At 40.3% G+C, this 18,337-nt stretch overlaps 2 protein-coding genes across 15 annotated transcripts in view; one reads left to right on the top strand and one right to left on the bottom strand.

Annotated features, from left to right (window-relative positions):
* The window catches only part of UBE3D (ubiquitin protein ligase E3D), a 79,850-nt gene extending 78,504 nt beyond the window's left edge, over positions 1 to 1,346 (bottom strand). For all 5 annotated transcript variants that reach the window (XR_015772165.1, XM_088052950.1, XM_088052952.1 and 2 more), the window contains exon 1: positions 173 to 1,346. Coding sequence is in view for 4 of the 5 variants with exons in the window: in XM_088052950.1 (XP_087909076.1) it covers positions 173 to 228 (56 nt within the window). In the remaining variant the exon portion in view is untranslated. The remainder of the gene's footprint in view (positions 1 to 172) is intronic.
* Positions 1,347 to 5,103: 3,757 nt separating this feature from the next.
* The window catches only part of DOP1A (DOP1 leucine zipper like protein A), a 59,810-nt gene continuing 46,576 nt past the window's right edge, over positions 5,104 to 18,337 (top strand). For 6 of the 10 annotated variants that reach the window (XM_088053867.1, XM_088053865.1, XM_088053868.1 and 3 more), the window contains exons 1-3: positions 5,165 to 5,599; positions 16,248 to 16,439; positions 17,586 to 17,767. In XM_088053867.1, the coding sequence (XP_087909993.1) occupies positions 16,302 to 16,439; positions 17,586 to 17,767 (320 nt within the window). In that variant the 5' untranslated portion in view covers positions 5,165 to 5,599; positions 16,248 to 16,301. Of the gene's footprint in view, positions 5,600 to 5,697; positions 5,791 to 13,208; positions 13,241 to 15,817; positions 15,874 to 16,247; positions 16,440 to 17,585; positions 17,768 to 18,337 lie in introns of those variants that run through there. The other 4 variants (XM_014263489.2, XM_088053864.1, XM_014263490.2 and 1 more) reach the window with 4 other exon arrangements.

Genomic DNA, 18,337 nt, shown 5'->3' with positions numbered 1-18,337 from the left:
TTTGCACAGTAGCCCAGGCTGTGCCGAGCCCGCACACAACCCGAACAGGCAGGGGGAGACGCTAACCCGGTCCCCCCGCTGAAGGCTAAGGACGCCGAAAACCAGACCCGCCGCGCCCCCCGGCTGCCCCGCACGGCCCGAGCGGCGGCAGGCGGCAGCGCCCCCGCACTACCGGATAACCAGCAGCGCACTCTGCGTCCCCCGCCTGATCTCCATCAGGAACGCCATGCCGGCGCCGAGCAGCGCTGGGCACCGCGCAGGAAGCGGCCGCTCTCCCGCCGGCGCAGGCGCGGCGCCGCCGCCCCCCCGCCCGCCACAGCGCCGCCTGCGTGGAATCGTAGAGTCACAGAATCACACACTCAGCAAGGATGGAAGAGACCTTTACGATTATCCAAACCAACCGTCCACTCGGCACTGCCGCTGTAATCTCTAAACCACATCATCCAGCGCTACATTCACAGGCCTCCAGGGACAGCGACTCCGCCACCTCCCCGGCAAATCTATTCCAGCCCTTGACCATCCGAACGGTGAAAAATATTTCTCTAATGTCTAATCTGAACGTCTTCTGTCTCCGTTTAGGGCCATTCCCCCTAGTCTTGTTATGATAGGCATGGCAGAAGAGACCAGCCCCCAAAACCTCCTTTCAGTGGAGGGAGTGGCAGAGTGCAATGGGGTCCCCCCGACTCTCGTCGTGACTAAACAACCGCAGCTCCCTCAGCCGTTCCTTGTAAGATATGTTTTCTAGACCCTTAGAGAACCTTGTTGTCCTTCTCTGGACACCCCAGCACAACAATATTCTTTTTAAACTGAGGGACTCAGAAACTGGTCACAGCACTGGAGATGCGGCCTCACCATTGCAAAGTGCAGAGGGACAATCCTTGCCCTGGTCCTGCTGGCCAGCTGTATTGCTGATACAGGCCAAGATACCACTGGCGTTCTTTGCCGCCTGGGCACACCGCTCGCTCATATGGGCTCGAATCCTTCTCTGCCGAGCAGCTCTCAAGTCAGCCCTCCGCAAACCCGTAGCACTGCATGGGGATGCTACGATTCAAGCACAGGATCCAGCAGCTCGGCTCCGGCTGGGAGGCAGTGGCGGGAGGGTGTCCCGGCGTCGGCTGCGCCTCCCGGCCTGGCCGCTGCTGGCCGTAGAGTCAGGCCTGGGGACCCTGGAGTGAGTCCCATCGGGTCCCGAGCCCCAAGGTCAAGATCTGCACAACCGGCTGGTCTGACGGGGTTTTCTTATGCGCAGTCTCTTGTGTCAACACCGGGCTGTCATCTCCTGCTTTCGTGCTACACCACCGCCGGGAGGAGCCCGGGTCCGTTCTCTCGGGCACCTCCCCACAGGAACCGTGGGCTGCCCCTGGGGCTGTGTGCCCAGGATTCGTGGCCAAATAGGGTTGATAATGATAATAAAACTGCTGTTTTGGCTATTGTGAGCGTTGTTTGCACACTGTCAAGGCCTTTTCAGTGAATCACTGTGCACCACCCAGCAAGTGGGCTGGAGGTGGGGAAGAGTCTGGGGCAGGTGGAGAGGTCGTACAGCCGACTTGAATCCACCCAAGTGATGTTCCATGGCACGTAACATCACTCTCACCACTCGGGGCGTAGTCTTTCCAAAGTGACCATTGCTCAGAGACTGACCGCACATCAGCAGCCTTCTTGTGGGAGGTGGTGAGTGATTGTCTATACGTTTGGGGGCCTTTTCTGTTCCTCTTTCCCTCATCTACTGAAAGATCATTGTCTTAACCCACAGTTTTTCTTGCTTTTGCACTTCTGATTGTACCCCTGAACTAACAGGTGGCTGGGGTCACCCCATAATGACTGCAGAGTTCAGTCTGAGCAGAGGCCTCTGCTGAAAAAGGGGCAGGCTATGCACCTCTACTCACTCCCTGCCTTGTGAAAAAATCCCTCTCCACGCTTCCTTGCAGCTTTACAAGTCTGCCTGAATTCCTCCTGATCCACGTGCACCCAAGCTCTTGAATGCCACCACAGCAGCATGTGAAAGCTCTTGAATGCTGTTAGATTGTACTCATAGCAAACAGGCTCTCAGCACAGGCAACTGCTGCTCTAGGGTGTTTTCTATTGCCTCTCATGAGATCTTTTATCAAGAGACTGTCAGTCTACCCTGACACGTCTGTGTGACTTTCCCTTACCTTATGAACACTGTGACCACTGCACACTTCACCCAGGATGCCACCCTCACATTGTTGTTGATGTTCAGTGTTCAAGGACACCAAGGAAAGAAGCTTTTACACTGTAAAAAAGGAGTCTTTCCACAATATTAAAAGTGTTTACTTTTTAATGAAGTCACAAGACTTTCTGTGGTTTCAGAGGATTGTTTAAAAACATGATCTGCAAAGCTTCAAACAAACAGGCAAATTTGCACATGTAACTTTTATAGCAATTTATTATCAAAGACATTATTATATTGACCTTGGAGTTACCAAAACCAAGTAGGAGAGTCCCAAAAAAGAAGATGCAGTAAGGTTAGAATTTGTGGGAAAAAATACAGCAGACAGTAGTCAACAGTTTCAACTGAGCTATTTTGGTTTTTTTTACAAAGCATGAATTTATTGAAGTATTCTAAGATGGGACTACACTGTTCAATGTGCTGTTCTGAGTGTGGTGGTTTGGGGTTTTGTTGTTGCATTTCCTTTATTTTTAAGGAAGATAAATAATTAATCCACATGGTGGGTTTCCTTTCCAATTAATTCACAAATGAATGTACATATTGTGGGCTAAATTATTGCAGACAAGTAGGTCATGCGTCAAACATAAACCACATGTAATTATAGGAGAATTGACTCCTAGTATTAGTACAAGGGCCTTTGTTGTTACAAAGGCTTACCCAAAGCTACAAAGTTATGAATAATCTTAAGTGTTCACAGGGTGTGAGTCTCACTTATTCAAAATTGTCTATTATAGACAATTTTGTCTATAATAGACAATTCTGCTGTGAAATAATTACAGAGAAAGGAAGGTAAATTTCCTACAGAGCAAGTGCACCTAACATCAGTGCTGCACCCAGCCCAGTATTTTGACTGCAACATCAGCAAAACAAGGTACTAATAAGGAAGAGCTCTGAGTGTAGTTGCTTCCAGGTGCTTCCCCTGTGGGTACATCCCTACCCAGTTTCTTCAGTGTTCACTTCTGGATGTGTTTGTCATCAATATGAAGAATTTATCCTTCAACCTACAGATAGTGTCCAAGTCCCCAGCCCCTGGTGCCAATATGTTCTAGAAGTTTTCTGCTTTGAAGAAAATAATTTTCTGTGCCTACTTATTCTCATACTGTGGGGTTTGGTTAACAACAGCTGTGTTGCCTTTGATGATTTTGTAGAATTTGATCAATCCTCTCCCCTGCCTTCTTTCTCTGCATTGAACAGTCACAGTCATTATTGTTCTTGCTGTAATATAGCAGTGACATCTCTCCACAGTGCCTTTCCCAACTTATTTACATCCCTCTTGAGCTGTGAAGACAAGAATTGATGCCGTAATCAATCTGAGGCTGCACCAGCCTTTTACACAGCAGCCAACTACCTCTGTCTTGTTCTCAATATTCTCTCCAACGACGTACAATGTTTTTTTGATTGCTACTGCAAATAAAGTCGATGAGAAAATTTGAAAGAAGTGTTTTGGAGCTCTGAGCTGTAACTGCCACTACTAAATTCAGCACAAGGGAAGCTTAGCAATCCAACCACTCTGCAATGCAGTAGCATGTGAAAGCACATGGTCAGTTATTGACATTGACAGTCACTTCCCCTTTGTGAAGTTCACCACTGTTAAATAGCTCCAAAAGTATGACCAGCCAAGTTAAAAATTACATCTCAAAGACATTTATAAGTCTCTTCAAAGAAAAAAAATAAATGTAAGTACACCATTTTAATTAAAAATACATGACACTTAGAGTCATATTTGATGCCTCGGAAAACCAGTGGAAAATGTCAGCTTTCCAGAAAGTAACTATTTTTCATGTACCACTCCTGGTATAGTTTAATGAGAAAAGGAATTGCATTTACTCTTTATTATTATCCTAAGTCTGGAGAACAAAATTAGACTTCATTAAATATTGGCTGGCAACATAAGTCACTGAGTAGAAGAATTATAAATATTATGAGATTTTCCCCTGGCAATATTTTAGAAATACCTGTCCTCAGACAAAGCCTAAAATATTAATCATGTAAGCTGAACACACCTTTTTTTTTTTTTTGCAGTTACCCAAGTAATTTATAACCATAAGCTCTGCTTGCTATTATGAAGTCTGCTTAAATTTGAGAACTGTAATGATGACTTTAAAACAGATTACAGGCTAAGAGCTGTACCCTTTATACTGTGTAACTGGTCAGTGGAAAAATCATTCTTGCAATGCAGTAAAAAATTCCTTCCAATACCATCCATGTGGGCACCATATGTTTTTGTGTGTAGTAAGGATTCAAGCATACTAATCACAAGAAATTTTAGAAAATTCCCAATACAGGTACTGCTAACAAAGAAAATATCACATTATAGCATCACAGAACAGTTTGGGTTGAAAGGGACCAGGTGGGGGTTGGCCTCTTCTGCCAGGCAACCAGCAACAGGACAAGAGGGTATAGTCATAAGCTGTGCCAGGGGAGGTATAGGTTGGACATTCGGAGGCAATTCTTCACAGAAAGGCTGGTTAGACATTGGAATGGTCTGCCCGTGGAGGTGGTAGAGTCAGTTCCTGGAGGTGTTTAAAGACTGGACATGGCACTTAGTTCCATGGTGTGGTTAACATGGTAGTGTTTGATCATAGGCTGGACTTGATGATTTCAGAGCTCTCATCAACCTAATTGATTCTGTGATCTTATAGATCATCTCCTTCCAAGCCCCGCTGCCATGAGCGGGGACACCTTCTACTAGACCCGATTGCTCAGAGCCCCATGAAATCTGGCCTCGAACACTTCCAGGAGTGGGGCACCCACAGCCTCACTGGAAGACCTTTTGCAGTATAATTTTCTAAAGAATCATCAATCTTCCATTTTTTCCTGCGCTGTAAAACTCAGTAAATATCAGGCCGGACAAACAAACACACGCACTCGCACCGAGCCCGTTGCTCGCCCGCGTCCCGCCAGGGGGCGCAGCGCGGCTGAGCGCGGCGGGGCGGGGCGGGCGCGGCGCGGGGCATGCCGGGAGCTGTCAGGGCGGCGCGGGGGTGCCGGTGGCGGTCGGGCTCTTCCGGCTCGGGTCGCTCAGGTAACGCCGCTCCCTCCGCTCCTTCCCCGGGACCCCGGTGCGGGCACGCAGCGCGACCCGGCGGCGGCTTCTGCTCCCGCTCCCCTCCCTCCACCCCCGTCTCCGCGCCGGTGTTGGAGAGGGTCCGCCCCTGGAGTCGAGCCGAGCCGAGCCGGCCCTCTCTCTGGTCTGGTCTGCCCTGCTCTTCTTTGCTCTGCCCTCCCCTCCGGCACCGTCTTGGCGGACGACGGCCAGACCGTACTGGGCTGTGTGCAAGGGGCAGGTGCTGAGGAGCCCGGGGAGAGCTGTTATAGCCTGTTAATTACGCTGCATCAATTAACCTGTGGCACCTGTCCACCCCGCCGCTCCGGGTTCTGTCCCCCCTCAGCGAGGAGCGCACCCGGGTGAGTTTTGGGGTGCGGAGCCTCTCCTCGCGCCGGCACCCCGGCACCGGCCGGCGGGGCCTGGCTTCGCCTTCGTGGTGGAGATTCCCTAGGGAGCTCTTCCCGCCTATCTGAGAGCGAGCTTGGCGTCGGGCTGCCAGGGTCGTCCTGCTTTGACCTTGAGTGTCCAGGGGGCTGTGGGCCTCTTTTAGGTGAGATTCGCGGTTGCTGGAGTTGCTGCGTGTGGTATTTGGAAGGATACATGGGACATACGGCTGTCACTGGGTTGTGTGGTGCAGGGTTAAAATTCATCTGTTGATGCAGAGATGGCCTTATATCTTGTGGTACCAGTTTGAAAAGCATAAATACATGGCAGCGTCTGGTGTTAAATGTTTTTCAGAAATATTTTCATACTGTGAGAATAACCGGAGAAGCCTGAACAATTTATCTCTTTAAGTGACTTGAAATATGTTACATATGAGGTGCAGATTTTAAAGAGCTTATTCTAGGTGACTCAACCGTTGTTTTTGTGCTGATTGCAAGAACCCTTTCCCTCCTGGATCGTCTTTCAGTATGCAGTAATAGTGAAAGTGTTATGGCTGTCAGGTTAACTGCAGAGTGTTACTGATACCTGAGTTTGGCTGTAGGAGTGTGTAGAGTTGGGAAGCCTGTATCTAAAGAGTAACAGGCTAGATGCTTGCGGGTAATAAGGGGCCACATTGTAAGGTTGAAGATCCTAGTCTTTTAATTTTGCTGCCAAGGCTTGGCTTGCATTAAAAACTTAAGCAGGCCTCGCTATCAAATTTCCTCTCTTTGTGCTTTTTTTATGGTCTAATTTTTTAAAAATTTTGGTACCTTTTCAAAAACAGGGTGAGATACAGTAGAACTTTTGCTAATAGTGTGATGCCTAAATATTGTGATTATCCATAATGTACAATAATTTTCAGTATAGCATGTATGAATGCTACAAAAGGGGATGTCAGTTTGTAAACAGGAAGAATATTTACAGTATAATTTGTGGTTTTGTTTTCATTAACATGAGAATTGGCACTTTGGGAAACTAAGCAGCCTGTAAATGATATGGGGAGAGGCTGCATTTCTAGCTCACTGAATGTCTTGCTTTCCCAACTTGTTGGTATTACCTGTGACAGTAGATATTTAAACAGTGTTTTGGAAAAAAAGGGTGTCTTATATCTTCCATTACTGGAGTGGCTGTGCTTGTAAGTGGATGGTTCTGTTCACAACGTAGGAAGTGCTTTTCCTCTATAAAGTTATCAGCATGCTATGCTGATAAGAAATGCTCATCACAGGCACACCAAGCTGTGTGTGGGTAAGGTGGTGCTGTGGTTCAACCCCAGGCAGCAGCCAAGCCCCATTCCCCCACCTGTGGGACAAGGGAGAGAATGAGAAGGATAATAGGAAGAAAACTCATGGGTTGAGACAAGGACAGTTTAATAGGGAAAGCAGCAGACACACAAGCAAAGCAAAACAGGGAATGAATTCACCCCTTCCTATGGCAGGTGGGTGGGTGTTCAGCCATCTCCAGGAGCAGGGCCCTATCATACCTAGCAGTGGCTTGGGAAGAAAACAAGCACCATCATTACAAATGTCCTCCCCTTCCTCCTTCTTTGTATGCTAAACATGATGTCATATTGTCTGGAATATCTCTTTGGCCAGTTTGGATCACCTGTCCCAGCTTTGTCTCCTCCAAATCTCCCGTGCACCTCCAGCCTACTTGCCAGCATGGCAATACAAAAAGTAGAAAAGGCCTTGGCTTTGTGTAGCCCTGTCTAGCAATAACAAAAATATCTCTGTATTATTAACCATGTTTAGCACAAATCCAAAACAGCCCCTTACCAGCCACTGTGAAGAAAATTAACTGTACCCTGCTGGTGTAAGTGGGCTCGGCCTCTAATCTGTCAATGTTTTCTGTTTGAATACAGGGAGGACACTTCCATATGTTCATCGCTTGTTTAGTTCTCTTGGCCACTGTTCCTGCTGTCTACCTTTAGTGTCTTCTTGCTTAGCCAGGAATGACTGCTTGCTCTGGGTTAGCTGGCTGAAAATGCTTATTGATATTTTTTTCTCTTGTTTTCCTTTTCTTTTTTTCTTTTTGTCTTTGATGGAACTGTATTATGTTAAATCTGCAATGTGTAGAAGAGAACCAAGAAGCGATATGAAGTATGTTGTTAAAAACCCTGTTTTGAAAATGATTGAGAAAAATAGGAGCTGGAAAAGAGGCTACGCTAAATGATACCTGCTAAAGCATGAAATAGAAAAATGGAAGTAATTTTTCTGTATGCACATAAATTGTCTTTGAGATTAATAACCATGTTGCTCTGACTTGTAACTGAAAAGAAGCTGAATGATAAATAGGCACAGTAAGTGATATATTTCCCTCTGAGAGGACAGGGAGAAGAAACACTGCAGCATCAACCATTTTCTCCCAAAAACTGAAACAAGAAATGAAAAGAAAGTATCAAGGAGAATCAGTAAATAGTTTTAGTAGTCAACACATTGCTATTTTTATCAGAAACTTGTAGTTCAGTATAAGCATTAAAAAATAGTTAGAAGTGAATGAACGGTGCTTTGCCTAACTTGGTCTTTCATCTGCAGAAATTGTAGAGAATTTAACCTTTTATTTAGGTCTTTTCTGGCTTACTTCTGAGGATAAGGAGAGTGAACAAGTTTTGGTCCAGGCATCGTTTTCAGAATTGTCAGAAAAGGATTCTACTTTACAAATTCCTTTGAAATCCACCTCTGGAACTGGGAAACCAGATGCATTGTAAAATATAACCACCGTCTAGATAATGCAGAGATATATGTGTGGCAGATGACACTATTTTAGAATTAAAAGCAGAATAAAGTTATAGAAATTAGTTGAAATTTGAAATTAATGCATTATTAATACCTTAGACCTAAGGGCATAAATAAAAAGGAAGATGGACGAAGTCTTGCCCAGATGCATTGTATTACATTATCCAAGTAAGGTAAGGATAAGGATGTGAGAGCTTCTGACATACCTTTTTGAAAAGACCTATCAGGATCATTTGGAGACAGAACGTTAAACCCACCTGAAGCTACATATTAGAACAATGGGTATGGATGAATGAAAGGTTATTGTGAGCAAAGAACAAATGAATAAATTACTTGGTTACCACTTTTTTGCTGTTAATTTGGTAGATTCTGTGTTGAACTGTGTATCAGAATATTTAAAGAGATGTCTCAATGTGGAGGCACAGCATGACCCTGGAAGCAGAGCTTCTTTCTCAGTACAGAGTACTGCAAGTGTAATGTAAGACAGTGAACCTCATCTAAGTATTTTTATTTTTTTATCTGTACTAAGCTGAAAAGTATCCTGAAGTTGGCAAACTCTCCTTTAAAACAAAATGTAGTACAAATATAACTGTAAATCAAGTGATTCTGGTTTGAGCTGATTTCATTGTTATGTTTACTATGGCTTTTTTGCTGTTGTTTATCTATTTATTTTAAATGTATTACATGTTAATTTGAATTACTGATTTGACAAGTAAAAAAATATGCAAGAAAGAAAAAGAATACCTCAAGGTAAGTCTCCGCTCAATAAATGCTTGGAAAAGAAAAGCTAGCTATTTAAAAAGAAATTATTTCAGAGTGGATATAGGGACCATTTGAAGGCACAAGGCTGAAACACACAAAAGTGAAAATAAATTGCAGTTTATTTGAGGAAGCCTGTTCTGTTCCTGTGCTCAGGCAGTTGGAGAGAAGGTAACTATTTGATGTAGTGTACTTATAAAGCACTACTCAAGAGGGAGGGCAGTGGTCCCAGGGCCCAGTGGGTGTGTGTGAGAGCTGGGCAGTTCTGTGGGACTGGGAAAGCACAAAGCTCACGGTGCTCACAGGTGGTGCAGGAGCCACGGGGCGGTGCACACTCGTTCTCCTGTGATAGTGCTTTTTCCAACCCACTGAACTTGTGGTTACCATGGATGTGGCTGTGTCAAGCAAGTACCTTCCATATCCTGTTTAGAGTAATGCAAACAGCCTTATTGCTAATATTCAGTCTCATGAGCTCTTTCCAGAGCTGGGAACTGACACTGTATGATGTTGCAGGTTTGATTGTGGATAGCTGAAAAAGGCCCTACCGGCTCAGGGAGCAAGCCTACCTGTTCTTTGTTTTTTTGGGTTTTTTGGGTTTTTTGGGTTTTTTTTGAGCATGGCAACAGTTTCTTTTGGTCCAGGGAGCGGTAGTTGATACACTATATACAATATTACACATAACTTCAGAATAAGGATTTTATGTTTTTCTTTGGCTCAGCATTGTGAAAGTGTCTGGTGACTCCAGGAGATTGTATTTCATGTCCTAGTTGAAGGTGCCCCTGCCCATGGTAGAGGAGCTGGAGCTAGATGCACTTTAAGGTCCCTTCTAATTCAAAACATTCTATGATCTAAACAAACTTCTTAAGTATTTGCTATTGTTCAGATGTCAGATGGGAGAATGAAATGAAGATTATTTTGAAAATGCCTTTGACCAAATTGTTTACGTTTCTTTGATGGATGCATTGCTGCCAAAATTTAAGATTTAAGTTGTGCTTAAAGATGGTAACTCAGTGAGCTGAGAAGAAATAAAATTTAAGGAGGTAACACTGAGGACATGTCAAATGAGTGAATGATAAATTCTAGGTGTGGTTGTTTTTTGTTTTTTTTTTTTATTCAAGTGTGTAATTGAATATGAGGGAAATAGTGACTAGTTCTGGATTTAGATTGAAATACTGGATGCTCAAATACAGTGGTCAACAAAGGGAAGTAGGGGACAAAAAAAGTACTTGAAAGTAAGTGTTGAAGAATAACCACAATTTCAAGGAAGCATTTTCCCATTTTTCCCTATGTTGTGTTATTCTGACTTAAATTACCATCTGTTTTTTAGCAAGATGTGTTAGATGTTTTGCATAATTTAGAATAAGAAGCAAGGCTATCTGGAACTTTGTTGATTTTTGGATGTAAAACGATCACTGATGAAGCTATAATTTATTACATAGAGAATTTGGGAATTGTTTGTTGAAAGAAAGGAAAAATGTGGAAATGTTATTTTAGTAAGAATAAAATATTTTAGTTAATGGTTGACCTGAGTTGTAAGAAAGGTGCAAGTCATCATCTTTCGTTTACTGAGTGACATAAGTTCAGATCTGTGAAATCTGAATATGTGATTTGATCTCATGAAGAATGATACTTTAAAAGTAGAGACTCAAGTGTAAGATTCTGGCATTCATGAAGTGCAAAAGTACTTAGCTCTAGAAAAGATGATGTCTCTTATACTTTGCCAGAAAAACTGAAATAGTCCTCAGCAGTATGCAGGCAATAGTGTTTAAGGGCTGAAAGAAAAGGTATCAGTAGCGTTTTGTTGGTGGGTCTAGAGTCAAAATCAAAATTTCAGTCCAGTATATAAAACTGTTTTGTAGTTCACTTGTTAAATATTGAGAAGGTATAATAAAATATAATTGAGTAGAAGGGTTAAAATGTCACCCTAAACTCAGTTTTTAAGAAGCAATTTAAAGAGATGTGTTTGTCAATGAGAGTGAGAAGTCTTTGGTCACTTTCGTCTCCCCTCTAAGAAACAGATAGATAAAGATTTTATTTTATTTTTTTTTTATTTCAGAAAAATTACGCTCTAAAGCGTATTCATTTAGTGTTTATAATTACAAATTTGTATAGTAACTAGAGCAGTCGTATCCTTAGAAGGCTTGTTGTATGTTCTTTATGAATTTTTAAATTTGTTCCTTGTTCCTCTTTATGAACTTCTGATGTAAGCCACCCTTTGGAAGACCAGGAATAGCAGAAAGAACATTTTACATACCTGATGTACTTGCATCAGAATGTGCTCTGTGATAGACTTAGGTTTATTCCAGTCTTTTTTATGTGAAGAACATGCAAAAGAAGGAAAAATATACTCAGTTTCTTTTTACTGACAGTTTATGTAATAATAAATAAACTTGTTTTGTAGCTTCATAAGTAGGGAGGGTGCACATCCAGTTGGGTAGCTAAGCTAACCTCTGTAGTACAAGCCATAGGTTTTCTTGCATTTAGTTCTTTTTTGATTTGAGACACACTTCCAGGAAAACATCTTGTTTTGGTTTAGAAGTTGCTAGTATGGGTAATGCATAGATTATTATAGATTTAATGTAATTTTGTTGTGAAAGAAATTTGAACACTTAAGGCAGAGGTGTTTTTTCTATGGAAAAATATAATGTGCTGTGCCCACTTGTGAATATGACTAGGCAGAAAAGTGTACTGAGAAGTTATTAATCACAATATTAAATCTTACTAAGTGTTGTAGACTGTTGCAGGATAGTAATGACATAATGGCTAGTTATAGTTAATAATACTATCAGGTGGGGTTCTTCTGTTTTGTTTGTTTGTGTAGTATGGGGGAGAGTCTCCTTTCATTATTCTACTGAATAGCAGTTGGCCAAAATAACAAGCTCAAATGGTTCTTTTTCTTCAGGAGACATTAGAGATTCCTGTTTGAAAAATTCTGAATAGGAGGATTCTGTAGAAAGTCAATCTAGAAAGAGAGTAATTAGCTGTAACTGGAAAACCTTTATCTGTGGTTATAGAAAAATGTATGTGTTTTTTATATTTGAATTATTTTATATTTGAATTTTGTCTGAAGAGTCTGGTTTGGGATTTGAAGGACTTATTTTGCTATTCATGTCGTTAAATGCTTCTGAGGGGAAACAAAGCATAATAATTTACCAAATGACAAGGCTTCTGTTTTCCTTGTATTCAAATCTGTGTTTGTATTGAGTCTATTTAAATACAAATGTTTTTCTGCAGTTGCTGGCTTAATATGTGGGCACTATACAAGACTTAAAAAGCAATAGCGCTACAGTGAAATTAGAATTTTTTGTCATCTGCTTTTTAATTGTCTACTAGTTCTTTTACTGTGCATCCCATAGCCACCCTTGACATGGTACACAGTTTTAAAAATGCCTTGGAATATTATATTACAAAGCAGAAACCCTGAGCAATCCAAAGGAGCAAGCTTGTGAGCTCAGATTCTTACAGTACTTTGAACAAATCTTGAGATTTATTGAAGTGACTTGATGTATGCAGATTTGTGCTCCACAATCAGCCACTGGACCTGTACCAGTATTTCGGTATTGCAGATTGGTGTGAAGCACACAAATAGAGCAATTAGGTGATGCTTGAAAAATATAAGAGTGGAATAGTAGCAAATCAAACCTGAAGATGAGTTTTGGGGTAAAATAGATAAGGGAGAGCTTATGAATCAAGTCTTACAATCTTGTGATTAAATCAAAACAGAATCTAGATAAAAGCTGCATTTATAGAATTGATTTGATGAAACTCCTGTTCTTCTTCACTTTCCTTTGGCTTCAGTGGAAAACATTTAGAGCCTCTTAAACAGGTGAATAATTTGTGTTGAAGTGAGACAGAAGGCCCTTAGGTACAAAAGTTATGAAGAAGGAGCACCTGCTGTGGAAACACAACTGAAGCAGCATTGTTTTAAGATGAGTTGGAGGAAAACCAATGCCAACTCATTGGTGAAGGGAACCAAAGGCTGCTCTGGGAACACACTATGCACAACCCTGACCAAAAGAAGATCCACAGCCCCAAACACCTGCTTTCTTTGTCACAGTCACATGCAAAGACTTCACAGGCATCCAGGTATACCCAGAATTGTGTGGTATCTGCATTTTAATCGCCACTAGAAGGTAAAGTAGAAGGTAGTAGGTGTCAGGACCTACTTCTGCAATCACTTATGATTTAAATATAATTTTATGAAATTATTTGAAAGTGTATCATACATCTTAGGTAGTTTCTTCCTCATTGATAATAAGCTTTCTGCTGGGGCAGAAAGCATGCTTACTTTTTGACATCCATTTAAAAAGCCATGGCCATCTAACAGGTCAGTGATTGCCTATGCCAGACTCATGAGAACAGCTTAACCTTCAATCTGAGAAGCTTGGCTCATCTCATCTGGTATACAAAAAAGGGAAAAAAAAAACCCAAAGGATGGTGCTCTTCATATTTTTGTTTAAAAAGAGAAACAAATAAAGATCAGTCCAAGGAAAGTTGGCCCTCATGCCAAATGGTGGTTGTTTAATGACAAGATAAATGCTTTGTTCCATGGGCTGTGAAGTGGTGTAGCAGAAAATCCTATTTTTCAATTTATTTTTTTTTAATCTATCAAATTTTATTATTTATCTAATTTTTTCAAAGTAGTAAACTATGGAAGAATAAGGGTATGTTACTTATAAGGAAATAGACACTACCAAACTTGACATTGTATTGAAATACCAACTGTAAAATCAAATGTTTTTAAATCTGCATTTTTAATATAGATGAAGAGAGCAGGAAAGTATTGATAAGAATATATTATAGAAACATGAAAAGATTAAAAACTACACTGTGAAATATCTTCAGACTAAACAAAAAGAAAACCATAGTAAACAAGTTTATTTTTATGTATGAGAACTAATAACAATGGGCATTCCTGTAATTTTAATGATTGTAGAATAGAAGTAGTCCAAAGTTTATAAAAATAATACATAACATTTACATAGTATCCTCTCTGGGTGCCTCACTTAGTATGGCTACTCATGATTTGTCAAAAACTAAGATTTCATTGTGGGGAAAAGTATGCAAGAAATTCTTTGCATAAGTTCTTTTTGAAAACACCCAACTTTTTTAAGATAGAAAAATGAGACCATAACTGTAGAGTAGTAAGAAAAGAGTGTTTTTTCTTCTCTATACAAAACTTCATAATGATGAAATTTGCACAGCCAGTGTGCAGTAGGCATGTCTTAAAGCATAGTTATTCAGTCAAAGGTATTAATGTATTTTGTTTTTAAAATTAAGGGATTGCTCTGATTAGTTTATAAGTCTGAAAGGAAGCTGTTTAACCCTGTGCTCTACCTAGTTTGTTTAAGGTTTGATAATCCTTTATCAAACCACTCTCAGCTCTCAGGTCCTTCAAGGACTTCCTCAGCTTGAGGAAGGCAGAGCCCTATCTTGCACTTAGCCATAAGTGGTTGTATTTATGCTTTAGCTGAATAAAAAGGATTCTGACGCATTCTGCACTCAAAAAGAATTATTTACTGTGTCAAGTACTTTCTCCATCAAATGTGCCTGGAAAAATTGGAATTGTGCTGCTTTTGTATGTTGGTTCTTTTTTTTTCAGTGTTAATACTGTATTTCACTTTTGGAGATCAGACTTTGGCGGTTGTGCAACTGTCTCTTTGAGAAATCTGTTGGCATTTTACAAGCTTTCCAGAGCAAACCTGATCTTTTTTGGGATTTAATCCAAAAATGGTTATTATGAAATGAAACCACATGAAAAGTTTGAATTTTTTTAATTAAAAGTGGTATCTAAGTGCTTTATGCAAGTGAGATATTGTGTAATCTATCAATTTGACACTCAGAATATGTGTTTTTAATAATGGTTTACATTTCTGTTCTGTCTTGGAGACAGTCTGTCATTATTATTCTGCCATCAGAATCAAGAGTATAGAAACCTTGTAATTTTTGACCTTTTTATTCACTCCTTCCATCCAGATCTTTTTATTTTGTCTGCCACTTTCTTGTTTTTCTCTGTTCTTGCAACTTTGCTCATCATACCTGGAAGACAGTCTGATGAATACTACTTCTTTATACCTGTTCCATGTTTTGTTTGATTTTTTTTCAGCCTGCACTTCTGCACATGATTTTCTTCCCATTTCCCTTTAATTGAGACAGAAGAGAACAGCATCTGTTGAATGTGAAATCTCTTCTGAAGCCAAGTACAAAAGAGATCCCAAAAGATTTCCCCCAATAATACCCCCATTAAAAGGGGCACCAAATCTTCCTTTTTGACAGATGTTGTATTTGCTTGGGGTGAATGTAACCTTCAAAACCCATTTATTTTAAAAGGTTATTGAACCCCTGTTATTAAAAAAAAAAAAGTAGTCTATGATGTATGAAAGTACTGGGTGGTGTTTCTGGAACTAGAATATGTTAATTACTTGGTGTAGACTACCAGACCATGAAAATATATTGAGCAAATTGCAAAAACCTATGAGTACAAAACTGGTAAACATGTACTTTTGTTGTGCCTGGATGACAATAATATAAAAACAAAGTAGAGTTGCATCACTGGATTAGAATAGCAAGTCTTGTAAAAGGAAGTGTTGATGCACAGCAGTCCTCTTGAATAGTGTGTAACTATTGTATTGTATGTATCCTTCAGTTTTGTCTTCTGCTTGGAAGTGATTCAGAAAGATTGCTGTCCTCTGTTTGCAGAAATACTGGCTTGTTGAAAGGTAGGGGTTTCTGGTGATGGACCCAGAGGAAGTAAAAAAGAAAACGAAAAATCACTTTGTTGCATTGTTTAGAACAAGCAGTGCTTTTTGGACGAGGCAATGCATTAATTTTCTAGGGATTTTTGTTTGGCTCGTAATGCCGTGATTTTTTTATTATTTGGGTTTTTTAATAGGACTTGATGATGGACTGTGTGTTAAATACTTGTTAATATTTGTTTGTAGTATGTTAGCTTTTGTTTATGGTTTGTTGTAACCTGATTTCTGATTTTTTTTTTAATGTCTTTGAGGAAAATATAGTGCTTTTTATACTTATTTCAACAATATGTTTTGGGAACGATGGTTTCAGGGCTTTTTTTCTTTTGTATTTTGAATAGGTAATGTCTGTACATGAATTGCAAGCTGGTCTCTAGTGGGGACACCGTGGGAGGATGAACACGGAGGAGCTGGAGCTACTGACTGATTCCAAGTACAGAAACTATGTAGCAGCTGTTGACAAAGCACTGAAGAACTTCGAATATTCCAGTGAATGGGCAGATTTAATATCAGCACTTGGGAAGCTAAACAAGGTATGCCTGGAAAATGTTCTTAAAAAGATTCAGGAATTGCAAAAGGTACTGTTTTAACAGTACAGAAGTGCGAGCTTCCATCCCTCTAATACTCTAGCAAATATTTCAACAGCCTGAGCCAAATGTTGGGTGTGTGCAAGGAGCAAACAAATCAACCAAACACCTTTCTAAGACCTAGAGTTTAACCCTTTGTAGTTGTAAATAAAGGGAGAAGTTATTTGCATTTCTAGTAAACATCTAAAGTAAAAGATCTCTCTTATTAGTAACATTTACTTCTAATATCATTCAGTGTTACAGAAATAATGTAAAAAATAGTAAGTGGTATAAATATCAGCAGTAGTTTTAGGAAGCATGAGTTCTAAAATGAGGCTCAAATCATTCATGGACCAGAGAATGTTCTTGTTCTGATTAATTTTAACAGTAAAGTTTAATGGGCAGTATCATTGTAATCTTTAATAGCAGTTTACAAATGAATACAGGTCCTGATACCATAAAAATCTTATTTTAGTCAGTTGTATGCGTTTCTAAGCTGCCCCACCCAGGAAAATGCTATAGTTGCAAGTGGCATCCTTATTTTGTATAAACTCTTGTTTCTTTTTTTTTCATTGTAGCAGTTCTTGCTGCTTGTTTGTGCAAAATGTGAAGGCTATGATATGGAGGAAAAAACAACCCAAATATGTAAAAGCAACTCTGTTTTCCAGTCCTGAAGTGATTATGTATTTTCAGACAGTGGTAACATTTTGTATGTGATCTAACTCAATGGCATTCTCTTAAAACTATCCCAGACTCATGACCCACAGTTTAATAGTCCTCTTTGAGCTGGTGATAATGGATTTTATCAAATGGCAATACCAATTTTTGTCCTTAAATGGATGAGTAAATGACAAATGGACAAGCTGTAGGCAAGAAGCCCCATTACAAGTGAAGTTTTAAATACCTTGGCCATTTCACCCTTTCACGAGTGCACATGTGAAAGGGATGGCAAAGAAAAAGCTCCATCGTAGATTTTAATAGCCTTGGGGTTTTTTTCTTGAAACCTATGTTTGTGTGGTGACTTACTGAACATGTCCAGGAACTCCTTTATAAAATGTGCATTTGATGTTTAACTTATTTTGTGCTGTTTTTCTTTATGTGCTGATTTACCAGGTGCTACAGAACAATGCCAAGTACCAAGTAGTACCCAAAAAGCTGACGATAGGCAAGCGCTTGGCACAATGTCTGCATCCAGCTCTGCCAGGTGGGGTTCATCGGAAGGCACTTGAAACATATGAAATAATTTTTAAAATCATTGGACCCAAACGCTTGGCCAAAGATCTGTTCCTGTACAGGTACAATATTTTCAGCAATTCTGTTCCAAATGTGTAGTCCAGATCCTTCCGTTTTCCTGCGTTTTATATTCGTGATATTACTTTGTTATATAGCAAGGATCAATCAAGAACCAATTTCTTTCCCTCACGTTATTGGTACTTGTCTGGTAGTTTTCTTCTGAATATTGTATAATGGAAGATAAATTCTTGTTAGGAACTGATTTTAGTGCAAGAAAACCTAGAATTTATTATTTTTTCATTCAAATAAAGTTTTCTTCCTGTATTTACAGTATATATAGTAATTGAAATGTTAACACCTCATATTAACGTTACATTTTCCAATTTTAAGTATTGTTGGAAAAGAATTTGAGTATAGTTTGTTGCAAGAGACTTTATCATCAAATTAACAGAACAGAAAGATTTTGTTTAGCTGATTTTGTTTGTTAGCATAAGGGGCGAGTACAAACTTTTTCTCAGTCTCTGGAACTGATGGTAATGAAAAGGAAGGATAACCTTGAAAAGTTAAGTTTAGTCAGCTTATACTGGTTCCTAAACCTCTATTACGAGGTGTACATTTTTGACTGGGTGAGA

Source organism: Pseudopodoces humilis, chromosome 3 (genome assembly GCF_049639895.1).
Source record: "Pseudopodoces humilis isolate 2021_Gansu_Grassland_sample_001 chromosome 3, ASM4963989v1, whole genome shotgun sequence".
Classification (NCBI taxonomy): Eukaryota; Metazoa; Chordata; class Aves; order Passeriformes; family Paridae; genus Pseudopodoces; species Pseudopodoces humilis.
This window is presented reverse-complemented; position numbering and strand designations above follow the sequence as displayed.